Raw genomic sequence first — 27686 nt, forward strand, 5'->3', positions numbered from 1 at the left:
TTTAACACTCGCCAGTGACTTTCAGGTTCCCGCAGCCCTCCTCAGATATCGACTAAAAAACACATGTTGGATATACCACAAACAGTTATTGGAGAGGAAGCAAGGCCAAACAATCCTCCTTATATGTGTGATGGTCTGTTAGTAAATATATCTTTCTAGCTTGTGTTTGGTACATATCATGTATTGATGATCATGGATTGTTTCCCATGAGCTAGGGTTTACATTTTGTGCTTAGTATGGCTAATGAGTCTTCCTTCATTGCACAGGGACATTTAAGGTCCAGCAAATGTAGAGAGCAAATATGACACTGTAAAGAAAGACTTACAATCTTGTTGCCAATTACAGTTTGTCTCTCCTCCATTTGCTTTCATTTAAAACTGAATAAAAAATGTGAATTATTAAAGCCCACAGGGGGCCAGTGAACCCACAGGGTTGCTTGCAGCTCCTCAAAGCTGGCTGCCGACTCGTGATGACGGGGTGCATTTACTGCGCTCTCATGGCTCTTGGAGCCATTGTCCTGCCTGCTCTAATTGGCCAGATGAATATCTATCTATTGTATTAATCTTGAGGGTCACAATACATGATGACTAAAGAGTTGCATGTGCAAAACAGACAAAATGAGAGCAGTGATTTGGTTACACTATGAAGTCAACGTATTGTGCTACGCTTTGTAATATGAATCACTGAGCCTATGGGCCAGGAAACAGACAGCCTGACTGTCAGTTTCACTCTCGCTCACTTTTTCCAGAAGGAAAAATTGCAGACACAGTCCATCTAATCATACACTTATTCAGTCTTAGAGTCAAGGCTCAGGGAATGAGAAGAGGTGTGGAGTCTCTCAGTATACACCCAACCAGCCAATGGACATGTTGTTTTCTTCAGATGACATATTGAGGATGGTAGTGGTTTGACCTGAAACCAGGGCCAAGCCAATTACTGCATTCTTGCATTGTAGCCATTAGCTCACTGTCCCTTGAGACTCCAAATCTCATATTAAGGAATGACATGGAAAAAGTGATTTATAATTAAATAAGATTCTTAAAGGCAGTAGGGATTTTCACTCAGCGTAATAATCACCTTTGCAAAGTGTCGATCTGCGTCTTGTCTTTCCCTGACTATGATCTCAGATCTCTTTAGTAGAAGTCTTCGTTTGCTGGAATTTAAGCACCAGTGAATAATTTTTTACATTTTGTATCACAGGCAAAAATAATGCACCAGTTAACCTCTCTTTAGGTACAGTACAGTAACTATACAGTATTTTTTTTTAACTTTTATTTTTTGCTGATCTATCATGGTCTGATGCTGTTGTTGAGCGTATGGATGGAAAAGAAAAAGCCAGGCAGCTAATTGCTGTCTGAAATATTCCATGCCGTCTTCTGGATCAAAATACATTTTCCAAACAGGTTGTTATTAGTTTTGGGACAACAAACCATGTCATTTAATGCTCCAGTACAGCCAAAAATCAAATGTTTTTCTATATCACTTACTTTCATACTTTGTTGGAATTAAAGATCACACTTTTATTTGACTTTTCTTTTTCAGACTAAAGAACAGCAAGACCAACTACTAAATCAGAGCAATAAAGTCTTCCTCTATTGTGCCTTCGTGGACTACAGGTGGGTTTGTGTTTATGATTTAAATTCAGGGGGTTTCAATTATTTATTCAGATGTAGAGCCAAAGAGATTTTATCTTGATTGTTGACTCTTTGCTTAAGTCTTGTAAATCATAAGAAATGATCAATGATTTGGAAAAGGTGTATTTTCCTTTTCTCATTCAAATCAAAAACATCCAGTGTTACATGTGTTGCTGTTTCAGCAACAGCACTCTGTAAAAATATGGTGATCTGATAAAGGGAGCCAAAACATTATTTAGAAAGCATAAATCATTTTAAAAGGGAGTGTGTTTTAGTTGGATTCAAAGGCTTCCCCTCCTAACTCCTCTTTGCCATGAAACTCAAGAAAAATGTGAATTATTAGATTGTTCTGTCAGATTTCCCTGGTAAATTCAGCAAAGAAATTTCTCGGTGCCTCCCACAGTGGATCATGTTGAGTGATCCCTGCCAACTGTGTTCCTATAAAAACCCTGTCTATTTTTCTCTATATACTGTATTTGTTCCTCATGCTAGCATCAGTATGTTAATATATTTCCGAATGTATTTTCTCTTTGAATAATTCTGAAGTGTCCTTTTTTTCAGTTCCAAGGAGGGAGTATGGTCCAACGAAGGTTGTGTCCGCTCAGATGGAAACATGACATACTCTGTGTGTCTGTGCAACCACCTCACCAACTTTGCCATCCTTATGCAAGTGGTGCCCTTAAAGGTACAACATTTTGGCTACACTGCTCTAATTAATATTTTTATATTAATAACTGCTTCCAATGACTATGTGTAATGTGAAATGGGTTGCTCGTAATGATGAAACCACAAAGTATTATCGCTCAATTCTGCAGTTCCCCTCAGCCCTTTGGAGTGCTTTAGCTTCTTTCAGAATATTGTTTTGGATTTACACCCCACAACTTTAATGTTTTGGTCACTGTCACTGTTTTCATCAACCTCATCTCCAGCCACTGCATGCAGCTGTTTTCAGTGAAAAAGCTCTGATAGAACCACTGTACGCTAACAGCCCATCACCAAATGGCAGACAGACAGAGTTAGCGACCGGCTGGTGACCGCAGTGGAGCATTTAGCTGCTACGATTCAAACCAGGCTTTTTAACAAAAGACATTTTGACATGTCAGAGAAGGAAAAGTACAAGATGGCTGCGTTCCAATTAGCTGCTTCAGTTTCAGGGTCCTCGCCATCGCTGTATTGAGAGCTGGAGGCTCAGACTTGCTGTGTCCCAGTGGTTGCTCATGGTACTGTGGACCAAAAAGCATTTTCCCCATAGACCATCTTTATGAAAGAGACATTTGCAAAGCTGCTGGCATAATGCCTTGAACCGTAAACAAGATCAGTTATTGTTCATTTTATTATGATTTTTTTTTATCCATGGAGTTTTTATATTTGTAAACCTTTCCGGAGCCTTGAAAAGCATTATTATGTGCAAAATGTCATCCCTATTTAAAGTCTATGGGCCGAGTGGGAATGTATAGGAGGAGTCAGTGGGAGCAATTTTCATTCAAGAGAATGAGCACAGGTCTTTGAGTCCAGTATCCAGTTCTTATAATGATCCATGGTCCTGGTATATTCTGTAGCTCACTGAGACACTTGAATAGAATGAATCTATTGTTAATGTTTTTAGTTACACCAATCCTTTTCCTTCTGTGGCAGGTTGAAATGTCTGCTGTGAAAAAGGCTTATTGATGATTTTCACCGCAGTGCTTTTCCTTCAATCTCTTGTTGGGAAATTTTCACTAAAACAGTAAATTTCCAACTACTCTTTAAAGGACAGTTTATCCCTCTCCGCTAGCCATATTCAAAAGTGTGTCCCTCCCTATGTGTCTTTGTTACATAAGTAAATTCGTAGGAGCATAATTGGACAGGAAGCAGTGGTTTACCACACAGTAAGCAACCAACCAGGAGCCCCCACTGCAGCCTTTGGACAGTTTATTGTTCCTCCCTGTAGGTCAGTTGTAAGCAAAGCAGACCTACACAGTCACAATGTCGGTTTCACTGGTGGTTTTATACAGAAGTACTTTGGACAACCATGATTAAGTGTGGTTCTTTTGGGTCGCTGCACAGGTCAGGGGTCCATTCCTCACAGGCCGCAGTCGTCCTTGATGGAAACTTGGAAACTGTCCCTTCAAACCATCCTCCAAATACTGTCCTTTAAAGCATCTGGGATAACATTCATTCTTTTCTCTACTCTATCCTGCACAGTATTTTACACTTACAATATCTGCATGTAGAGCCAGTTGCAATGCCAGTCCTGTGTACATAGCCACCACAGTCTAAATCTTTGTTATCCAAGAATACGTGCCATGGGAGTATGGTCAGCATCCACGATGGCTTCTTTAAATAGAGGACGTCTCATTGCAGCTGAGTGGGCCAGTGCTGTTTTTAGGCAGCAGAAGTCTATTTGATGCTATATTTTCCCTTAGCCAGTCTTTAATTAGTGGGGTGCCTTATCCCTCAGCTGCAAGGGAAAATCCCACATATCCCTTTTCAGGAAGACTGAGACTCCTCTGCCCTCATAATGAAAAGGCACATGTGAAGACAGTTAATGGAGAATCAAAACCAAACCCTTAAAATAGCCTGAACTCCAAAACAGCATCAATACACTAGTCCATATGCAATAGATGTGTGCAAATGGAGGAACACATTTATTGCTGTCACTCTTTAGCCTCTTGGACAATGAATATTTAAAAAAAAAAAAAGGTATTTGACAGTATATAAAATGTGTATTTAAAAACGGGTATTTATGAATTCTTACTATTGCAAAAAAGTGATTTGATTCTAACCTCAGTGTTTTATTTTTAACCCTGGGGGGCTTTAGCCATTTTGCTAAAGCTTTATGACAGTCAGATAGTCTTGCCAGTCCTTTAGAGGAGATGTCTGAGAAATGATAATGAGAGTCAGTATTGTGTTCATCATCATAAACTATACAGGGCCCCTTTGAATTTCTTGGCTCATGATACAGGCTGAATGAAACAGGTTAAACTAGATTCATATGTGCTTTAGTGGCACAATATACCAACCCACCATGCAGACAAAATAATGTTGTTACATGTGGTCTTGTCCATTGTTGATGGTGTGTGTCTCTACACACAGCTCACTACTGGCCACCGGGTGGCACTATCAACCATTGGTTATGTTGGCTGCTCAATTTCCATCTTCTGTCTTGCGATCACTCTTGTCACCTTTGCAGTCCTGTCGTGAGTATCAGCAATCAGAGTTACACATAAACTGTATTTACTTTTTTAAATATATACTATATATTTTATTTCATAAATCTACTGTTGTTTCAATAACATGTAATGTACATCTGTATTCAAAACATACAGCTTTTATTTTTCATATAGCAAGTGTTTTTGTTCCTAAGGTATTATAGATAATGTGATGTTGTCCTTCTCTTTCTCTGCAGGTCAGTGAGTACCATCCGTAACCAACGTTACCACATCCATGCCAACCTGTCCTTTGCCATCCTGGTGGCTGAGATCTTACTGCTCATCAGCGCTCGCTTTGACCCGGGCACGGTAGGTGCACAGTAACTAATAACTCTAAAAGTAATTGAAAAAAAGAAAATACAAAGCACCGGTGGAAAAGAAAAACAGAACAGAGGAAAAGAAAAAAGGTAGATGGCAATAAGAAGAGTGTTTTTTAATATTAAAGCATACACAAATAATAATGAAAAAGAGAATGTTTTAATGGTAAAAGCCTGATTTTGTCCCCTGTCCCAGCTGCCTTGTAAGGTAATGGCTGTCCTGCTACACTTCTTCTTTCTGAGTGCTTTTGCCTGGATGCTGGTGGAGGGCCTCCACCTCTACAGTATGGTGGTCAAGGTGTTCGGCTCTGAGGGCAGCAAACACTTCTACTACTATGGCATTGGCTGGGGTAGGTCTGCTAAGTAGTGATTAATTACAACAATCAGATGAAAACCATAACAACGATACCAGCCTTACTTTTGTAAGTGTGGGATTATTTTGTGTGATTTGCGTTTTCTTTTTTTGTTGTTTCAAGAATACAGTTTGCCATTTTATTTTATTGCCCCTAATTTGACCCAGTGTTTTGCCTCTATCTTATGCCAGGTCATTGCTGTAAATAAGATTTCAGTATTTTTTTAATTCACCTTTCTGGTCAAATATTATTCGTGGCAAGTAAATAGCTATGACCCTGCTTCGGGGTCTGAGTCTGCTTTGAGTTACATTCCAGCATAACAACTGCCTCCCCTGATCTCAGTGAACCAGAGTTGATGGACAGATAAAAAGAACCTGAGACATACGTATACTGTCTTTGGCTGCTGGGGAATGCATAGTCTCTCCTTCACATGCTGAACCCATTAGTGAAAAAACGATCCCTTTTTATTACTTCCTTTCTTCTGGCCAGAGTAATTTTTCATTTTCTGTGGCCAACTGCAAATTACGTGCTGGAGACTAGTCTGACAGTTAGAAGTATAGCTGTTATACATAAAAAGTAAATACTCATTTTATAATGAATTGCTGCTGCTATTAGCTGTGATAAAGGCTGTTGAGTACTTTATCTTTAATTTCCTCCCCCAAAGTAAAAGTTTCCTTGTAGTATAGCATGCTATAAACCTTTGGGCTTGGCAAGTCAAAAGACCAAGGCAGTAGAACAAAAAAAGTTATTTTCATGGAAATAAGCAATTAGCAGCACAGCAGATAAATAAAACCACCACTGGGTTTAAAAGTATATGCAAAGACAGGTGCTACTATGGGTGGAGTTTACCATGTTGGACAAAATAAGAAGCGTCACAATGAGGCATATGTTTGGATGACCAAATGTACCATATGAATTTATTTGTAATCACTATTTGGCCTAAATCTGTCATGACCTGTACATCTGTGGCCTTGGTCAACACCTTTTAGGGCGTGCCAGGTTGTTTTGACATGATTCCTAAATCACCTTTTTGATTCCAGTCCTGTTGATCTAAGAAAATGAGAGTGTGGACATGAGAGTGGACATGTGTGACATTAGTGAATGTGTAAGACGTGTGTTTGTTTTCTGTTTGTTATCAGGCTCTCCATTGGTGATATGCGTGGTATCTATTACGTCAGCTCTGGGCAGTTATGGCGAGGTTGACAAGTAAGTATGACCTGAACTTAGCAAACAAAATTGTAGGAATTATATGGAATTCATTTTATTCCATTAAAGCTTGGTGGCGTTGTGTAAGAATGACATCAACTGTGGACAGAAATTGCCTTTAGGTTAACATTTACGAAATATGTCATTCCATTTTTTTGCTTGGACTGGATCACAATGTAATTTTTTTTTCTTTTTTACTCTGGCACCTGTCCTTGCTTTCTCAGCTGTTGGCTGTCAATAAAGAATGGAGCCATCTGGGCATTTGTGGCACCGGCTCTGTTTGTCATTGTGGTGAGGAACTTGTAAAAATTAGCAGAATTAGCAATTAGCACTTGTCATGTTGTTGTTTTTTTTTAGCATTTGTCATTTGTGCCTAATTTGATCCACAATTGAATCTGTATTCACTGTAAGCTTTTACTCTATTCAAATCTTAAATGTATTTAACCTTTCCAGGTGAACATAGGCATTCTGATATCTGTGACCAGGATCATATCTCGAATCAGCGGAGAGAATTACAAGGTTCATGGAGATGCCAATGCAGTCAAGTGAGTTTATTTGTTTTCATGAGAAGACCAATGCTCTTTTAATTATTAACTATTGTTCTTTTATTAAAAGCTAATGATATAAAAATGGTTTTCTTTTGCTTTGTTTCAAGGCTGACTGCAAAGGCAGTAGCTGTGCTCCTGCCAATACTCGGCATTTCCTGGATCTTTGGTGTTCTTGCTTTCAACACAAACTCTTTGCCATTCCTATATATCTTTGCTGTGTTCAACTCATTACAGGTAAGTCTTGCACTACAGGATCATTTCTCCTCTAAATTAACAGCAGTCATTTGTGAATTTCCCCCCTAAAATCTACATTTTTCCTTTTCTTTAGGGGTTCTTTGTTTTCTTATTTCACTGTCTTCTCAACTCTGAGGTATGGTGCTAAATATGTTGAATATGTGTTTTAATGATAGTTCATCTTCGATTTTTCATGTCCCTTCAGGACAAAACTGTTCACACACCCAACACCAGAATTGAATCTGGCTATAGGATCTAAACTATTCTCAACTCTAAGTAGTGGCAAAGGGATGTTGTTCTCACTTGCGATCCCATTTTCTTGTTTAAAGTGTTATTGTAAAATGAGTGTATTTGTACATGCCTTGTGTGGTTCAAAAATTGGATTGGCATTTTTCATCATTATCTGTTATGGCTTTACTTCTTTTTGTAGGTCAGGGCTGCTTTCAAACACAAAACCAAGGTGTGGTCTCTCACCAGCAGCTCCATCCGAAACATCAATGTGAAGCCCTTCAACTCTGACATTGTGAGTGCTGCAGTTAAAGGTTAACTAAAAAAAAACAACCAAAATAGCTCTTGACTGCCTGAGTCTAACTGTCTCCTTCCAATCTTCTAATCTAGATGAATGGAAACAAGGAGGGTGTGACTCCCACCAAGATGAACACATGGGACAAAAGCACCAACTCAGCCAATCGCATCGACCTTTCCGCCGTGTAGAACCACAGATCACCATTTCTGTCTGTGGCAGGAGAGCAATCTGAAGCTCACTAGTGTAGAAAGACAAACACTGGCCAGAGTATTCTCCCACTATGTCATGTAATAAATTGGATACTCATCCACTAAAGAGAAAGAGATGCCAAATGAGGTGTCGTGTAGTTGAATAACAGCTTCACATTTAAAGACAAACAGGCTCTACGGACTGTGCCCAATTATTTCTCATAAAAACGTATTGTGTTCCCAAAACCAAGAGCATAGGTTTCTTTGGAGAAGGTCAGAAGTGACAGAAAGTCTTAAGATCCATGAGTGTAGTTCAGGGCAATGAGGCCCTGTGTAGTGGAGCGTCTCGATTTGTCTGTTGCCTGGTCCATCTGTATATTGCAGTTGATTTACTGGTTGGCCAGAGTTCATTTAAGGGAATAGTTCATTTCATAAATTCACTTACTTGTTCTCTTGCTGAGAGTTACATGTGAAGACTGACACCACTTGTCATGTCTGTATGGTAAATATGAAGCTACCGCCAACAGCAAGTTCACTTAGCTTAGCACAAAGACTGGGAACAGCTAGTCCGGCACTGTCCGAAGGTAACAAGATCTACCAGCACCTCTAAAGCTCAGTAATTAATGTGTAATATCGCCTTTGTTTATGCTGTACAAAAAGCAAAGTGTAAAAACAACATATTGTGGTTTTACAGTTTTGTGCCAGACTAGCTGTTTCCCTGTTTCCATGATTTGTGCCAAGCTAAGCTAATGTAATCTGATGATGGCAGTAGCTTCATATTTAGCGTACAGACATGAGGAGCAGTAGTGATGTTTTCATGTAACTCTCGGCAGGAAAGTAAATAAGCCTGTTTTTCTAAAATGTCAATCTATTCTTTTAAATCACACTGATATGTTTTGACACGCAGTTTGTCTCCCACAGTAAAATAGTGCAATTACATCTGCTTCAATTTACCTGCAAAAAATGTAACATGTTAATATTTGAGATGATAAGTGTTTTCAGGGTATGGTTGGGTACAAATACATAACTTTGGACAAAAAAAGACCAGGGAAATAAGTATAATGTCCTTAAATATAGCATTTACTGTTTATTATTCCTTAAAGACAATGACATAATGGCTTCACCAGCTGTTAACAGTGTTCATCAACACAAAGGAGAAACTGCTCATTTTTACCTGGATGAACTTCTCCAAGATTCACCTGCTTCATGCAGCTTTAATCCAATTTTGGGGACAGCACAACACAGTAACTGCATAATAACAATGGATGAAGTAGCAGTGAATTAGACCCTATGTAATTCTGATATAATGTATTTATTTATTTTTTGATTCTGAGTACTTTCATCATGTCTCCTTCAAAGTGTCACAGCTCAACAATCAGTATGTTCTAATGTTAAATTTTGTGGTCATGTGTGTGTTTCCTCTCCTGAAATTAACTGACTGGTATATTTGCAGTACCTCACATCTTAGTAAGCTGCAGTATGTTATGCTTTTCGAGGTATAGTGAATACTGGTTGTGTTTTGGACACAATTCTGTGAAGTTTTATGGGGTCTTTAGCCTTTTCTGTTGCTAATTTCTTTTACATTTTCATTCATTTTTTTTACAATAAAATATGAAATATTTTCTACAACAGAGGGGCTTTATAAGGGTTGTTGCTCTTTTTTTTTCTTAAGATACTGTGAGAATGGAGGGAGATGGCATGTTTTAAAATGTCTCTGATCTTACACTGTACCAACATTAAGTTTTCTAAAACAGGATTTACTGTAAGTCACTCTGCGCTCACTTTTCATGTCAGATTTAAAGTTAAATACTTCAGTATTTCGAAGCTTGTATATGGCCTTCAATGACTGTTGTCTTATGGTACTGTGGTTTGTGTTTCCAATTATCTTTATTAAAAAACGTTTATGACAAGAAATCAGTGTCGTTTATTACATGATGTTTTACCATCATGCTCAGATTTGTATTGGTTGGTATGACTTATGTAATTTGGTGGATACTTGTGTGTCTAACTGTAAATCAATCTTATCCAGTTTTGGTAAGGATGACTATGCAGAATACAATAACCTGAAAGTTACTTTCAAGGTGACTGATATGGAGACATCCTGCATTATGCAAACAAGATTGAAGTGGATTGAACAACACCGATGAATTCTTAAAACAAACAATGAAGTGGTAGGTGTCTATGATACGGTTGTTTCTGTTATTTAAGGAACTGATGGATTATGAGACTGTAGGCCCCAACTGCCATAAATGCCTAAAATGCCCTGTCAGTACAGAGAACTGGGTCTAAACAGCCTACAGAAATCTTGAGTGGACAAACACTTAATTTGATGGTGTCCTGATGGCCAGGGGATAAAGTGGGCTGGAACTGTCTGCAACGGCAGATAGTTAATAAGTAAAAAAATCTGATTGGCAGTTTCATACATTGTACTGTCAAGCCAGTTGATTTTTTGTGCGCTGCAGCCTGGTCTTCCTTCCAGCTGATGCCATCGAGATACTCACTCAACAAATCAGAGAGTAATGGCACCCCACACCCCTGACAAAACCCGGTGTGCCTGTTATTAGGGGTGCACGTGAGACCGTGCTACATGCATGTTCCGTGACTGGGCTCACTGGCCAGTCACAGCCAAGTTTCAACCATGGCCGTGTGTGTGAGTAAGGAAAAAGGGCACCTGCCTATCCCGGAGAGATCACATAAAGTACCAGTGTTTCTTCATGTTGATGGGAGCCAGTTGGGATACCTTAAACCTGTAGAGGCATCCGTTGTGCACCTCTACCCAGACAGACTAAGAATACATTGGTGGGATTACTAGCCTAGGATTAAGTGGGGTTCATGTAGATGGGAGGAGCTGGGGATTGAAAAAAACAGCAGTTAATGGAGGAAATGCTCACATGACTTACTTCCATTCCCATTATATGGGAGAAAAGGTTAATTATTAGCATCTGATTTGCAAAGAAAGTTGCCTACTATAGGCCAGGCGGATATACATAGAAAGATATTCATTTATTGTACAATATTACCTTATAAACTCACATTTTGCATCCTATTACCTCTGTTGTTGTCCGTTGTTTTTCACATTTCACAGATTTAATAGTTCATAGGTTATTTATTTAACTGACCTATATTCAATGTGTTTTTTTTCTTTAATGCCAGACAAAGTTAAGATAATGGAAACATTAAATGTACTGCAAATCTTACTATCACTCTGGTTATTTATTTTACTTACTCTGTTGTATTTTGAATTTATTTTTACTTAGGTATAGATGGCTGAACCAGACCTCAAGGTCCCTGCAGTCCAGTTCCATGCAAAAGATGAAACTCAATGGACAACCCTGATCTCAAGAACCTCTGCTCCACAATCAGCAGTGGTAAGAATGATGTCATAGATTATTCTTTCTCTGTAGTCTGTTTTTTTTTTCCTCTTGAAGCCAACATTGGCAATAATTCATTGCAGTGGCCATCAAAGATATTGTTTCTTTTTGTTGTGACAGATGGAGCTGTGGAGAGTGGAGCACTTCCCCTGATTCGCTGCAGCCAGTAGAGGCAAGTGGCCTTTTCCAGCGTTTAGGATTACAGTATAAGCACTACATCAACCTTGTAGAAGACCCAAGAGTGAGACCCAAATTCCAGGGTTTCCTTGATGACAGAGAAGATTTGTTTACTCCAGACCAATCAGAAGGATTGATGACCACAGGAAAAGCTGGTGAGGAGTGGTCACCTGTGTTTCTCTGGGCTCAGTAAGTAATCCCCATAGTAAGACTAGGCAGGTAACAATAGTCACGTAACGTAGCGATAAGATAACTTTAACAGTACATATGATATTTCTGAATGAATGAATAATATTTCTTGTAGCCCAAAAGCAGTCCACTGAACCATTCTCAACATCATACTCACTTCCACACCCCAATCACTATCTGAAGACCCAGCGAGTAAAAAAAAAAAAAAAAACCTCCTAATCTCTCCAGACACCAACACAACTGAGAAACACATTGAAATGTGTAAACTACAGGACCTGAAAGCCTGAGCCAGAGTCCCCAGCTTTGTATCATTTCATACAGTACTACAATTCTGTAAGCAATTTTTAAACGGCTTACAAAATGTATGAATATTTCTTTATTTTTTTCAACAGTTGTATACTATTTCATATATAATTGAAATCTGACACAGCCTTAAATAAATAAATAAAAATTAAATTAAATACATATTGTGAAAATTAGATTTAGTTTGTGTTGATTTTCATCTGACATGAAGGCATTAGCGTTACAAGTGAAACGGTTTTTTGTGGTAAAAAAAAAAAAATAAAGTTCATAATATTTGATTATGTAATACAAATAAAATAACCTTATGACTTGAAAAATATTGTAATACTGATCAGGGTATTAACTCTGTCCATATCACAGTTATATTTAGTCATTAGTATTAATAGGCATATTTATATGTTACATCATATGTTAAGGTAGTGTAGGAGAGATGGAATATCCCTCACTGACTGAGGGATATTCCTGACGTGAGGAATTTTATAGTATGCAATTTTTGAAAATCTCTGTGAGCTTTGCACGGTTTGACTGTTTGCTGATACTGTATACATTTTTGACCGGTGAAAATATTATAAGGATCAGACATACAAGAGCAAAAAAATGCGTCGTGAGACTAGACTCCAAAATAAAAACACCAGCCACCATAACACTACTTTTAAAAACGGGTCTTTCTTGATTTAGAGTTTAGAAGTAAGTCTTAGCCAAATTAAGACGTTGAAAGATGAGTTTACGAGGTGTCCCTGAAGGCGCCATCATCAGACGTCTGCGTGTCTGTTCGCGCATGCTCGCCGTGAGATATGAATAACTCCAGCAGATGGTTAGAAAGGTGAGGAAGACAATAACATCGGAGCTCAGTTTCTGAAAACAAACCATGTTTAACAGCACCACTGTGACTCTTTAACCTCTACCAGCTCCAGAAAAGCCGGAGAAACTCATTGGAATCGTTAAACAGGCAGGCACAGCGAGTCACTGATATTTTGTTTACACACATTTTTTTTTTTTTTTTTTTTTTATTCCTGCGCAAGTTCGTTGTAACTTTCTGTGATGACAGAAATTCCGTAACGTCTTCATCGATATTTTCTTCGATTGCAAATCTCGTCACGTGTGAAGACAGTATATTTTAATCAATGAGATGGGATTTACCGGCACGAAGGACGTGTCGTGGGACCGTACGTCGGTCTCAGCTGGAAAATCAGCCTCCTGAACCTGCTCGGACACTATAACGCGTTTTTTTTTTCTTCTTTTTTTTTCTTTTTTTTTTCTTCTTAATTAACCATGGAGTCTGTCGGGAAGTTTGTGTTCAACAGGAAAGACCTGATTGGCCACGGCGCCTTTGCGGTTGTGTTCAAAGGAAGACATAAAGAGGTAACATTTATATCGGAGACGAATTTGGATTTGTTTGGTCATTGGAGCTATGCTGTATTTAGGGCTCTGATTTTAAAAAAAAACGTTTTCAGAGACGTGACTGGGAGGTTGCTGTGAAGTGCATCAACAAGAAAAACTTGGCCAAATCACAGTCTCTGCTTGGTAAAGAAATCAAAATATTAAAGGTAATATCACGTTTTAATATTGCCATACATCCTATGTCAGTCTCTCCGTGTACCTTGAACTAAAATGTTTTTTTCCCCACCTCTTTTAGGAACTTAAACATGAAAATATTGTTAGACTCCTTGACTATCAGGTAAGAAACGGTTGGTCTGTTACTTTCTGACCCTCTCTCCCCTCGCACATATCAGCACGGCCCTATCCGCAGTAACCACAGAGCAATACTCATGCAATACTGCAGACTCCGCGGCCACATGTTGCAAATGTTGACATGCCACCGAACCCCTTGAACGTCATTTGCTCATGTGGTGCGGATATGGCTGTCGGATATTGTAGTTTTTCGCGGATCCAGCGGGCCTCAATGATCTGCAGTGGAGCTGTGTGCTAAGCATCTGGTATAATATCCTAAATCTGAGCGTGATATCGGGTTCTCCGTAGGGTGTTTAACTGTATGCCAGAGAGCACATAAGTATCCTTTAACTTTAAAAGAAGTCACGCACCACCCAGGACATTAACCATTTGCTTGGATGTGAGTTTGCATGAGTGTGTGCTTTCCTCGTCTCACCTTTCTGACACTTGCCAGACCGCCAGACATGGGATCACAATTTCTGACAGATGGCAGGGTGTAGCTGGTTAAACAATGGCTTTGCAAACAGAGTATCCTCCCCCAGGACGCACGCAGCAACAGCCAAGGATAATGACTTTAAGTGGAGACAGTAATGTGTAAACTCACCTGGCATCTGAACTGATGTATGTACCGCCACTGTGATACTTATTACACTATAATAGCAATGAGGTTGTTTTTTTTTTATATATACAAAAGTACAAGTGGTAAACACTGCTTAAGTTTCACTCAGATACACAGAGCTTGCTAGCTTTGACTTGGTGACGTAAAAGACAAACAAGATTCAGCTTGCTCCCGCACTTTCCATTCAAGTCAGATGGGAATGACACCCAAAACTTCTCACCCTCTTACCCCACCCCATCTCACCTCGCCACTCCGTGACTTTTTCCAGGGGTGACACACAGGGCGCCAAAATAGGGTGGGCTCTTTGGCGATTCACGGGGGCCCAAAGCTGGACAGGGATCATGACGGGGTACAGTGTCAGGCCCCTGAGCTAGGTGTTGTCAGGGGGGACCAGAATTTCAAGAAGCGCAGAGCCAAGTGCAAATCTAGGAAATGAGCCGGTGTCACTTGTTGTGTAACCAGGGGCACAGCTGCTAAGACATTGATTTATTGTCGGTGTAAGTCATAATTCCCCATCTTTCTACATGAAATAAATGTGATGTATTTATCAGCATTCATCAAATCAGTTTAGAAGTCACTTTTAATCTGATTCTTAGCATTAGTGTATTTCAGTTACTTTTCCACTGATAACTTGCACTTTACCTTATCAACAGGAAATGGGAGGTTGTGTGTATCTCGTCATGGAGGTGAGTTGTGTTACAACTGGTAATGGCTAGTCTCTTTTCATGTGGAGATGCAAATCCCATTCAGCTAGTTAGGCGGCATTGTCGAAGCTTCTATTAAGGCTTGTCTTTCTTGTCTTTTCAGTACTGCAATGGAGGTGACCTGGCAGAGTACCTTCACTGTAAGTTTGCCCCATCACACAGAGCTTAATATAGCTCGCATCTCACTACATTCAAGTTTTCTATTTCACCTGTGGTCAAAGAATAAAGGGGGGCGTTGACAGCACTCCCCACTGTTGCTAGAGAGATTCAGTCTCAGTTTTATAGTTATAAACATGTTTGTAGCAGCTTACTGTACCGGCGGGTCAGTGTGGCTTTTAAGAGGCTTGGCTAAGCTTTTTCTTTGTTTTGAAGGAATAATAGGATTTTGCTAGTACAACGATCAAATTCAGGTTTAAGGTTCGAGCAGGTCAGTGGGTAAATTATCACTAATACTCCCAAGTGCTTAACCCAAATGAAATTAAACCCCTCATCTTGAGTGGTGATCAAGTTTTTCTATGTTATTCCTACAGCTAATGTAGAAACCAGGAAGAAATAAGTGGCCAAAAGAACTCCCAGCTTTTATTTTTCGTGTTGCTGGCTTTCGTAGTACCTTGTGTTGTCATCGTGTTTAAATCCTCAGATGAATCTTTTTCAATAGACTGTCACGATGAAAATTTACTCCACCTCAGGTTTCAAACCCACGTTTCAAAATATGATGATGCGGCCGAGGGTATGGAGTTGATTTTTCTCAAGCCGAATATACGTCATTGGAGTCGATGTCTCAATTTAAACGCTGATGTAGAGTGATGGTATAACTCTGCCATCACGCCAGCGTCTCTTATTTTGTAGACTGGCCCATTTTGTGTCCCTGCCAAGAAGACACATCCAGCTATTTGCAGCACTCCACTCGGTCACACTTGGCAAGGTTCACGGAGCACCCACATGACCTCACCCATCTGTCACTCACTTATCCTGTGTGCTCTGGTGGAAAAACACTGCAGCTAGAAATAGTGGATGTGCCGTGATGGAGGGGATCACTAGCACGTCAGATGGTGTTGAGATTCGTTTCCAAATGAAGCCTCATCATAAACAAAATTCTCTTCCATGAAGTATGACAGCAGTGATGCTGATGTGATGAGTTGTGCATCTCCACCTAATGGAGTTTCTGGTGAGAGTGTGAGAATAAGAAAATTAAATCTGGTTTATAAGTAAAATCAAGGGCTGCCACCAACAAATATATTAATTGTCATTAATCTGTAGATTATTTTCTCCATTAATTATTTGGTCCATAAAATGTCAGAAAATATTGAAAATTACAATTTTCCAAAATTAACATTCTCAATTTTTTTGTTCTGTCTGACCAACAGTCCTACATTCAAAAAATATGTAGTTTAATATCATAGAAGACTAAAAAAGGCCAAAAATATTTACATTTGAGAAGCTGATGCCAGTAAATATTTGGCACTTGTGCTTAAAAAGTGACTTAAACGATTAATCAGGTGACAAAAATAGTACGGTTATTGTTCAGTTGTCAATTAATCGGTTAGTCACTTTGATCATTAGTAAAATCTTTGCTGTGCAATAGGCATAAACTGGTCATTTTCATGCTGATAAACTACAATAACCTTTAACCAATTGTAACCAGTTGGTCTCAAATGTAAATACTTTTTCTTTTCTTACATTTGGCGCTGGTAACTTGTGTTGGGCACATGTCATTATTTTTATATTCTATTGATAAATGAATAATTGTTTATTTAATAATACATTGATTATTAAAATGATAATGAGTTGCATCACTACAGTCCAACAGAACAGGGAATAAATGCTGACAGTGTGTTTTTCACACGTTGCTTCACCTCTTCACATGTATCTACACACCATGTAACATGATGAACCTTTTCTATACTGCCATGCTGACTTCCTCCTGTATCATCTTAAGTATTTCATCCCTCTAAACCACAGCGAAGGGCACGTTAAGTGAGGACACCATCCGTGTATTCCTACAGCAGATTGCTCAGGCCATGAAGGTCCTGCAGAGCAAAGGCATCCTCCACAGAGACCTCAAACCCCAGAACATCTTGCTCTGCCATCCAGAGGGGCGCAAGTCCAGTTCTGTCAAAACCTGCATTAAGATAGGTAATGACTTCAACACGCAGGGTATTAGAAGACTTGAATGTATGGTACTGTTTGTCTGTGAAAATGCAAAATGCATACACAAACACTACTACTCATCCCTCACCTAATTTCTCTCACCCTCCAGCTGACTTTGGGTTTGCACGTCATCTCCAGACAAACACTATGGCAGCCACGTTGTGCGGCTCTCCTATGTACATGGTGAGTATTAAGGTCTCTTTCTCTGGTTTCCTGTGCCAACAAGGTGTAATGGCACCATGTCTCTAATCTGTAAGCTGTGTTTGTCTGGACACAGGCTCCTGAGGTCATCATGTCCCAGAACTATGATGCCAAGGCTGATCTGTGGAGCATAGGCACTATTGTATATCAATGTCTGACTGGAAAGGCACCATTTCACGTGAGCAGCACTTAAAAGCACACACACACATGCAGATACAAAAAATGTAACATCACTCTTTGTAGTTGTTTAGTTAAATGGATTTAGCAATTCGCCAACAAATATTTGCTGGGGTCACTTACATGATTCAAATTGTTTTGCTTTAGTTCCTAGAAAGGGCAGACTCATTACTGTCAACACAAAACTGGATATGATACATCCCTTTCACAACACAGAGAAATGACATATCCATAACCATTAAAAGCCACCTGCCCACTGGGTGAGACGCTCCCTGATATCCAGTGTTGTTAGTTGGAAAATACTGGAACAGTTTGAGTACTTGTTAGGAAGTAGCCTTGTTTACAAATGGGGGGGGGTATGCGGTAATGGCTGCAAGCCATTTCTCTGAACCCAGTGTAAATATTGTTTCACAACGCTCGGTATTGTTCACGTGGCTGCTCAGATGAAACTGTTGAACTGTTATTTGCAGATTGCCTCAGCTGTGATTTATGTAGACATACGTGCTAATGTTTTTTTCCTCTTCTTTGGTCCCTTTTTTACTACTCCCGTCTTTAGTATTCCCATGTATTAGTGGTTAAAGAAGAACATTCTGTTGTTTGACTTTTTGTACTTATCGAAGTTAATTATGCTGCAATTTCCTTGACTGCATTTTTCCTGAGAATGAGAGGGAAGATTGACTTCTATTTATGCCATGCTATTTATTTATGAGTTCAGATACAAGTCCAAGGATCAGTGTGAGGTTAGCTGATGATGAGGATGTCGGTGATGATGTTTTCTTAGCTGGTTTAGCTGACATCTCCAAGTACTACACCTTTGCCTGATTGGGGCCATCAAGCATCGACAAATTATTTCTGTTTGGATTATATGTACTTTGGCACAACTCCTTTTTTTATATTTGTAACGACATGGGCAAGTAAAAAGTCAAACATTTCACTATCATTTATGTAATGGTTGTTTGTAAGGGTGCAGGTTCTTTCATTTGCATATGTGTGAGTGTGCATGTGATTGGTCATTTTCAAGTTTAACTCATGTTTTGTGTGTGGTTGTGTAGGCCAGCACACCACAGGAGCTCCGTCTTTTTTATGAAAGCAACAGGACCCTGTTACCCAGGTTAGTGGACCTCTGGGTGCCCTCCTGCCAACACACATATATGTTGTACATACAAAATGTGCATGTGAAGATGATAGGAGGGGGGTGTAAACAGGCATTACAGGGAAATCTGTCTTCTCTGTGCTCAGGTTGCTGATGAATGACTGACATTAATGTCCCCTATGCCTACACTTAACTTTGTGTGTATGTAAATGATGTTCAGTGGGAATGTGGATGGTTTACAAAGCGCATGCAAGCGCACACAGAAACCTGCACAGGCATATATATAATTAGCACTCAATAAATCAACACGTTCCCCACCACTACTAAAAATAGTCCCAATGTGGAAACTGATACAGACACCTGACAGGACCGATCATCTAGAATATTCTCGATTAGCCACTCTCACACAATTGATATTTTAAAATCTAACAAATGTGTAATGCCAAATGTAGTGTCCTGTCTATGATATAGTTCTCTATATGAGGTGTTGTCCATTTTTAATGTGAAACTCTAGGTCTCTGCCTTGATATTGGTAAATACAGTTGCCTTTACAATTCGTTCTCTTGGCTATTTATAATCATTTTGAACACTGAACCTCTCATGTTCAGAAGGTGGACATGGAAAGTGTTCAAAGGGGATTATGGATTGTTTGCCCACTGTTTTCAACGTGTACTCTGCCAGCCTATATATGGCTCCTGGCCATACTTATCTTTTGCAGTGATAAAGCCGTGAGATAAGTCAGGCCCTGTTTGTGTGCATGGTTTGTTGTTTTCTTGTCATTCTATATATAACCGACTCCAAGCTGCCAGTTAGTGGCCTGCACGGCTATCATTTTCCACATGACCCACATAGCTCAACATAGACATAAACACACACACTCACAGTCTGTACTGACTGTGAGTATCATGAAGCCCTGAGGTTTTGCACTGAAGCCATAAATGACAGTAAAAAATCACATATTTTGCAGCTTACTCTTAGCTTATGAAACAAAACTAACCTAAATACTCTTTTTAAGACCACATGTATCAGCAACAAAAAGCAGGTTAAAAATATTCACACGTTCTGTCAACATGTAGGCTACGCATATGTCACCCTGTATAAAGCTTCATGCAGAGATTAACCCACTCAAAGATTTCCCCCTCTCTCTGGATTCATTCCTCTCATACATCTTGGACAAGTTTGTCCAGGATTTATATTAATAGCAGTGTTATTCATCAGAGTCATTATAAATAGGAAACCCTTGTATTTTCACAGCATCCCAAAGGAGACTTCTAGTAACCTAAGACACCTACTGTTGGGGCTGCTGCAGAGAAACCACAAAGAACGGATCAGCTTTGGTAAGCCCCTGCCTTTTAACATTTAGTACCCCTTTACATAATTTGATTTTGAAAAAGTTCTCTTAAATCTAAAATTTTACATGTGCAGATGAGTTTTTCCACCATCCTTTCCTGGAGACGAGCTCATCCACAAAGAAATGTATGTACCGTTTCTTGTTTGTGTCAGTATCTGTCTCTATGAATTCATACGGGTGCTATAGCCACAGTCCTAACACAACCACATTTTTTGGACAGGCCCTCCAGCTCCCATGCTCTCCTACCCCAGTTCAGGCTCGGGCAGTTCTTCTAGCAGCTCCTCCACATCCAATCTGGCCTCACCTCAAGTACGTACTACAGAACTTTCTCTTGTGGACTGATAGAAACCTAGAAACCTGAAAAAACCTCATGGTAAAAGGTGTGAAATGTAAATATCTTGTAAAAGAAATACTCATAATGTATCTGTTTCCCTGTATTTTATCATAGTTAAATATGATCAAACAGTCCTTTATCTTACACTCTGTTAGCATTCCGACGGAGAGATGCAGCGACTCCAGCCCAAAGCGAGGTACTCCCCTACACAAAACACTGCCGGCTTCCTGTTGAAAGAAATAGCCAATCAAGACAGTAGGAACACCTCATCTTACACAGAGGACTACGTCATGGTGCCTGCCCAGTTTCCCAGTAAGACCTCTGAGCCTCACTCTCTAGATATCTGGAGTTTTTTATTGTGCACGTTTTCTTCACATCAGCCTATTACAAGCTTATTTAAATCTTACTATTTTACTGCTTTGTAGGTGAGTACACATGTGAAGTGGATGTTGGGTCACCAATTGAAAGTTGTCTTATATACAGTGGGTGAGTTGCACACAAAAAATTGAATGGACTGGCCATGTAAATGCCAACATAAATATCATTAATGAATATTAATAAAAGATTTTCAAGGATCCAGAGTTCAACTCTTGTCATTTGTCACTGTTATGAGTGCACAATATCTTGTCAGTGTCTCAGTATAAGGCAGTGGTTGCTGAACAGTTTGATTTCAGTATACAGTATGAGCTAATATACAATTATGCCTGATATGTCACATAGATTTACCAGAGCAAATAAATATCTTTTTGTGCGCTCTCTCCAGGAGCTCACTAGTAGCTGAGAGAGGTCCCAGGCCTGCAGGAAAGACACCTCCACCCTCTCCCCTGCTACACTCTCCCTCCAAGCCTATTAGGTAAGAGAGAGCCAGGCAGGTGTAGATTTTGGTGGGTTGAAGATGAAAGTGTTCAAGGAGAGATAATGAGATTGGGTGTGAGCAAAAATCCATCAGTATGTACAGTATATCCATTTCATGTACTTTATGAGAAATGGTGGTTTTAGAACATTTGAATTGACTTTTTATTAAATTGCACCACTGTTATCCTCTGATGTATAAAACCACCAGAAACACTTCTAACTGCTGATTTCTCTGTGACTAATTCCTTGGCTTCCTCTTTCATCCATGCAGCAAGCCTGTTGAATTTGTTGGCCGTAACTGCAGCCCCTCTGTGCCCATTCCTGTCCCAACACAGATCCAAAACTACCAGCGCATGGAACAGAAACTGCAACCTGTCAGCTTGGATGGCTCTACCAGGCATGTATAGCCTCTTAGCTGTCTCATTTCTTCACCCACTCCACGTTAGTGTCTTGTTGTTCTCTCCTGTCTTTGTCTTAACTATGTCTCATGTCATTCAGGGTCACACTGTGCTCTGCAGGCAGCAGTACTGAAAGCTCCCCACAATGTGGAGGCTGTAGGGCTCCAGGTCCCGGATTTGTCTTCAACTCCCCAAGGCTGGGAACTGGAGGAGCCCAGCTGCAACAGTGCTCCCCAATGGGTAGGCATCTTAATCGGCTTGTGTTTTACTTATCAAGGGAATGTTTGTTAAGCACAGTTCTTCTACAGCAATTCTCTTGGTCACACTCCTACAGCTTAGCACACTACATGGGAATTTGTCAGTGTAATGCTACTAGTTGCTGGCCACTAGGCCCATTAGGTGTTAACAAAAATTCCATCATCTCAAATATGTCATGTTCAGTACATTCCCAGAGTTGTTTAATGGTGAAGTGTTGCTATTTAATTTTCTCTGTACCAACTTTCCCTCTGCCTGACTCATCCACTTTTATTTAGGCCTTTTGACAACACCCACAGAGCATGCCTAAGCTCGTTTGATTCAGTGTTAGTGATCTCATTATTAAGAGCAGAAGTGCTGACTCTATAAACGGGCCTAATTCACTGGTTTTGCTAATGATTTAATATCTCTAATCTTCTGTATTCTAGTGGGAACTACCCCAAAGACCTCAGAGCAGACTTTCCCTCTCAGCACAAGAACTGGACTGCTCACTGGCTCTCCTGACTTACAGAACACCTCCAGCCCTAAGGTCAGCGTCTAAAACATCTATATTATATCGTTATCAATGTATTATTACAAAAGTAAATATTATGTCATCTAAACAGCATTGTGCCAGTCAATCATTGACATTTTGTTTCACAATGTACACAACATTTTATTTCACCTCTTTTAAAAACAGCAAAAGTGACTGGTGACTAATTCTTTACACTTCCTATAAGGGCAAATAATTATAATAGATTAACTACAAGCTCACACAGAAGAATCACATTTTTCTGAAATCAAATATTACCTAACCGTACATGTACATGTTAGCGATTAAATTAGGTTTCAGAACTTTCATGTGCTTTTCAACAGCATGTTCTGTCAAGACTGCCAAACCGAACAGGGACGGTCCCAGACCTGCAATCCCTTGACCCATCTCCTGTTTCCCAGACCAATCCCAGCAGGAAATCTGCTAGTAAAAAGGGTCCTTTTAACAGGTCAGAACATTATAATATGATTATATTATTATGAATATAACAATTATATGATAATATAATTGTTTTATAAATCATAAGGTATGCAATGAAATGTGAATTTGTATGTGTTTATGTCAATACCCCGTATATAACTGAGACTATCATTCATGTGAAAACCTACCATCTAGCACCTGAGATATCACACAGTATTGAAGATATGCCAGCTGATGAATTATTAAATGCTCATGATGGTGTCTGTGGTTGTATTGAATGTCCAGGTCACTGAGCACAGGCAGGCTGTCTGACATGCTACTAAAGGCGGCCTTTGGAGCTCACCTTTTCGAAGAGGGAAGTGATGAGAGCCTCAGCTGTGAGAAGGGCATGGATATAACAGGTACAAGTGCAAAGTAGTGCAAATAGGACCAGTCCTGTTTCAACTGATAGTGTTCGTCTTTGTTTGCCAGTATTTAAGACTATGTCACTGTTGTTGTAGTGACAGATTGGAAAGGTTGATGTCATAGCCAAATATAGTCAGATTTCTACAGTCATGCAAAGGGAAGACTTCAAGTATTAACGAAATCAACACATATTATGATATAAATACACACATAATTGGGGCAGCGAGGTGAGGTATTACTTTATGTTTGCAGTCGTTACAAAGCGCCTATTTTGAGGTACCTACTGCAGTGACCATGGCCACAGCATTTACAGGGCTGTAGATCAACTGGATTGCATTCTCCAAGGACATCTTAGCCATTTGACTTAAACTCTGCTTATTAGTTCCTACAGCTCCACCTACTGGTTGTTATAGAGGCTTTCAGTACTCAGACAGCCCACCCCCTGCAGTCTTCACCATGGGTTCTCCATCCAAAGGAAACACTCCGCCTGATACCATGGTACCAAGGATGTTCTCAGGTAGGTATCCTAACTACCGTTCATATTGACTTGCTGTTAAGAACGTTCATTTTTTAACTATGATTCTAGCTTGTGTTGTAGGAGGTTTGTGAGACGTCCATTAATTAAGTACATTTATGAATGATCCAATGAGGCTGTATTATTATCATATACTGCTTTCTCCAGTTTGAGTTCACGCAGACCACTTATGTAAAATAATAAGGTGTAATTATCCAATTACAAAGTCTAAAGCACAACACACTTAGTGTCTTTGTTAACCACATTTAAGTTACAGTCCGCTATAAAACTAGGGCATTACATTGTTGCGAGTTTTTAAAATATGAATAATAATAAAACACATAATAAGTAGCCACATGGTTATTGTATTCCAAAAACGTGTTATCTGCCACCCCTTTTTCCTCTTTACTCAGATTTCAGTTGTTCAGAGTTAACCTGTATTTGTCTTAAATAAAGGCTCCCCCAGCTACATTAACTCAGCGTGGCTACTTAACAATCGCCTTCTCCAGAGAGGAAGCCGCAGAAACAGTGAGACTGAAGCCATGGACGCTACTCCACACGGTAGTCTGGTCTTTCACCCTCCAGAGCTCGCTGAAGATACACTGATGGAGGTACACATAAATACCGTGATGATGCTGTGAGGTGAATCCTCCAGGTTGTTGTAGGCATAATATACATTTTGCAGGCATTTAATACACAATATCTGATTCCACATGAACAGTCCTGGTATTAATGGAATTTTATCGGTTCTGATCACAGCCGGCTCATACAGATGCCCTGAGTGACCTGCGTTTCACCTTAGCTTTCGTCCACTGTGTCATGGAATTGGCTTCTTCTAAGGAGCCGGGGCTGGATGCCATGAGCAGTCCTGATGTTTCCTTTCTAGAGCAGAGCTTGGTGACAGATCAGATTAGCCTTCTGAGTAAAGAATGGAGGTGAGAGGCATTTCCTCAAAATGTAAAGTAGCACTCTTCATTTGCAAGTCTACGTGGAAATGACTTGTGTTTCTTATGTGCATATTCCAGCTATGCAGAGCAGTTAGTGTTGTACATGAAGGCTGAAGAGTTCCTGTCATCAGCACTGCACACTGCTAAAGAGAATATCAAACATGGCCGACTCCTTACCTCTGCTACAGTCAAACAAGGTGAGACCAGTGACCTCTTGTTTTGACTATCAAGCACTCACCTTTTGTAGACTTTAAAAGTCTATCAAATGTTTGTAGTTTGTAGTTCTCCAGGAAGAACAAGCGCCTTTGGATGTTATAGTCTAAAAAATATAAAGCATTAAAACTGCAGAGAGCAGCTTGACCTACCAAGGTATTTCTGCTGTGGTAGTCTTAACGGTTGAGAATTGGCATCCCAAGTTGAAGCTTGATGACAAGGGTGAGTTCACATTTATCAGAGTAATACAATTTCTTTGCATACTGTATTTCCTTTGTGCAGTCATCCGGAAGCTGAATGAATTGTACAAGAACTGTGTAACATACTGTCGCTCCCTCAACGATCAACTCCAGACCTTCTTGCTTGACAAACAGAAGCTTATGGACCGCTTCAACGGACTAACAGCAGAGAAGCTCATCTACAGCCACACTGTGCACATGGTGAGCTGATCCTCACAGCAGGAAAAGTTTATATTCACTCCAAATCAGATTCTATCCAGTATATATCCAGTATGCATCTTTATCTTAGCCTTAATATATGTGTTTTTATTGCATTCAGGTACAGTCTGCTGCTTTAGACGAGATGTTCCACTATGGCACAGCATCAGTCCAGCGCTATCATAGAGCCCTTCTGCTGATGGAGGGTCTATCCCGAATCATCACAGAGCAAAAGGCCATTGACAGCATTGATAAATGTATGTGGCAGCACTATGACACACAAGCCGCAAGACAGTAGCTTAAAATGCTCAAATCAGACCACTTATGACTGGGTTTCCCATGTTATCTTGCCCACGTCTTGACTAGGCTTTATTCTAATATGAATTTTTCAATCTCTGTTGTTCTCAGGTAAGCAGTGTATTGAGCGACGCCTTTCTGCTCTGCAGACTTAACAGTATCCATGAGCTCTACCACTGCACTCACAGCCACTGGGTTATCTTGCCTCATCCATCTCCCCTCAATGTAGATGGATCCTCCTGGACTGTCAGTACACTCAAGCACTTTGATCTTTCTTAAGGAAAATGACCACTGGAGCATGTGCTCTTATCCCACTACCCAGTCTGTAATCTTTACATAAATGCACAGAAAAGACTGGAAGTCCTGTTTTGTACATGCTTTTTGAAGAAAGATTCTGTTATGATTGTTTGAAGACTTGGATAAGGCACTTTTTTCTTTTTCCACTTTTGTTTTGTTTTGTTACATACTTTATATGTTAGTGTGTTGTTTTGTGTTTTGCACATAGAATTATCAGATGAAATAATAACTGATTTTTAAATGTGATGTACTTGAAACAAAGATTATTTAGTTATTTTCTGAATTTGAAGCATTTGTGTTATGTGTACAGTAAAAGTTCACCGGCCAAAAGGAGTCACAATATTCTGGATGAGATGACCAAATATTGCCAGTGTGTAGCAATACTAGTAAAACTGTGCCTGCTTTTTTTTGTACATTTTTCATCACAGCATAGTAGTGGCTGTAAAGGTAATGAAAGTATGTTTTGACCTCATAAAGAATAATTGTCTTACAGTCATATAGAGTTGCATAATAGACTGCAATAAGTACATGTTTTACATAACAATGAGATTTTAGTTTTACAACTGATTCAACAAGCCCTCCCTGAGGTGGTGATGTACTCAGTCATGAGGTACTTAAGAACATTAACTGCATGCCACATTTTTATCTGCTGTTTGTGTGTATGTGTGCACATTAGTTTTATTTTTCAGCTATGCTAATTTTGGCTTTAGAGGTGTAAGTTTGGATTGATGTAAAAAGTTAATTTTTTCATTTTTGAATGAATTTGTACATGGTTTTTGCCTGATATTACAGTAGTTTATTACAATTAGATACTGAGCATTTTGTGAAAATGTTAGTGTTTAAACAGAAGTTTGTAAGAATTTCTGAGATTGCCTTTTCTACTTTTATTTTATGACTGCCAGTCAAATTTGCCAAAATAAGTTGTTATACAGTGTGATGAAAATAAATAGTATTTATTCTTAAAACAATGGGTTCTCTTCAAGTTTGTTGTTTCAGTTTGTTTGCTAAATCAGTATTAGTATTAGTATTAGTTTGCTATATTACCTGACTTAAATTACAAGTTTTACCTTTGTCATTACAATTACACCTTATACTGAATTCCAGATAATTAAGAATAATTTATTTAATCAGTTCATGAATACGTTTTTAGGAACTATATAAAAAATAATCTTTTTGACTGAAATTATGATGATTTGCTAATATTAACGGCAGGTTACCAACTTATTATACATTTTTGAAATTCATCAGATAACCATTTATAGGTAAAGTCATCGTTTCATGGTGTTAGCGCTTCCTGGAGACCGAACGACATCCGGGTTACACAAAAGGTTGCCGCGGTCGCCATGTTGCTGAATGAAATTAGCCCTAAAACATTGACTAGCCGTTAGCAATATCGATATTTTATTTTTTTTTCGACTAATAACATTTGTTACAGCATGTGACTTATTGTAAATATGACTTAGGATTAATGAAACTACCACAGAAGCCCCATTCCCTGTAAGTAACACCGTTGATTTGATAAAATGTATTTATTGATTGGCAGCTGGCCTGCTAGCAGTAACAAGCTCGCATCATTAG

At 39.4% G+C, this 27686-nt stretch overlaps 3 protein-coding genes across 7 annotated transcripts in view; all 3 read left to right on the forward strand.

Annotated features, from left to right (window-relative positions):
* The window catches only part of adgrd1 (adhesion G protein-coupled receptor D1), a 30005-nt gene extending 19925 nt beyond the window's left edge, over nt 1-10080 (forward strand). For both annotated transcript variants that reach the window (XM_040154194.1, XM_040154195.1), the window contains 12 exons: nt 1543-1616; nt 2196-2319; nt 4710-4813; nt 5023-5134; nt 5339-5492; nt 6635-6701; nt 6926-6992; nt 7155-7246; nt 7357-7483; nt 7578-7619; nt 7914-8006; nt 8102-10080. In XM_040154194.1, the coding sequence (XP_040010128.1) occupies nt 1543-1616; nt 2196-2319; nt 4710-4813; nt 5023-5134; nt 5339-5492; nt 6635-6701; nt 6926-6992; nt 7155-7246; nt 7357-7483; nt 7578-7619; nt 7914-8006; nt 8102-8197 (1152 nt within the window). In that variant the 3' untranslated portion in view covers nt 8198-10080. The remainder of the gene's footprint in view (nt 1-1542; nt 1617-2195; nt 2320-4709; nt 4814-5022; nt 5135-5338; nt 5493-6634; nt 6702-6925; nt 6993-7154; nt 7247-7356; nt 7484-7577; nt 7620-7913; nt 8007-8101) is intronic.
* Nucleotides 10081-13264: 3184 nt separating this feature from the next.
* ulk1a (unc-51 like autophagy activating kinase 1a) lies at nt 13265-27038 on the forward strand. The gene is made up of 27 exons (XM_040156431.1): nt 13265-13599; nt 13692-13784; nt 13874-13915; nt 15181-15213; nt 15335-15371; nt 17194-17367; nt 17492-17565; nt 17660-17761; nt 18813-18871; nt 20108-20190; nt 20279-20329; nt 20425-20513; nt 20694-20850; nt 20964-21024; nt 21302-21391; nt 21665-21790; nt 21892-22031; nt 22475-22575; nt 22902-23026; nt 23284-23399; nt 23786-23920; nt 24374-24528; nt 24677-24852; nt 24943-25061; nt 25360-25517; nt 25636-25771; nt 25923-27038. The coding sequence occupies exons 1-27, from the start codon at nt 13510-13512 to the stop codon at nt 25964-25966; spliced, it is 2766 nt and encodes a 921-aa protein (XP_040012365.1). The 5' UTR covers nt 13265-13509; the 3' UTR covers nt 25967-27038.
* Nucleotides 27039-27415: 377 nt separating this feature from the next.
* The window catches only part of ep400 (E1A binding protein p400), a 31002-nt gene continuing 30731 nt past the window's right edge, over nt 27416-27686 (forward strand). For all 4 annotated transcript variants that reach the window (XM_040154917.1, XM_040154918.1, XM_040154919.1 and 1 more), the window contains exon 1: nt 27416-27605. The gene's annotated coding sequence lies outside the window, so the exon portion shown is untranslated. The remainder of the gene's footprint in view (nt 27606-27686) is intronic.

The sequence above is a fragment of the Xiphias gladius genome, chromosome 19 (assembly GCF_016859285.1).
Source record: "Xiphias gladius isolate SHS-SW01 ecotype Sanya breed wild chromosome 19, ASM1685928v1, whole genome shotgun sequence".
NCBI lineage: Eukaryota > Metazoa > Chordata > Actinopteri > Istiophoriformes > Xiphiidae > Xiphias > Xiphias gladius.

What these genes read in the sequence shown, in the direction of transcription:
- ulk1a (XM_040156431.1), top strand. Translation starts at nt 13,510, where the DNA reads ATGGAGTCTGTCGGGAAGTTTGTGTTCAACAGGAAAGACCTGATTGGC. An exon ending in GAGCTCATCCACAAAGAAAT is followed by an intron (nt 20,330 to 20,424) that starts GTATGTACCGTT and finishes TTTTTTGGACAG; the next exon opens with GCCCTCCAGCTCCCATGCTC. An exon ending in CATTGACAGCATTGATAAAT is followed by an intron (nt 25,772 to 25,922) that starts GTATGTGGCAGC and finishes TGTTGTTCTCAG; the next exon opens with GTAAGCAGTGTATTGAGCGA.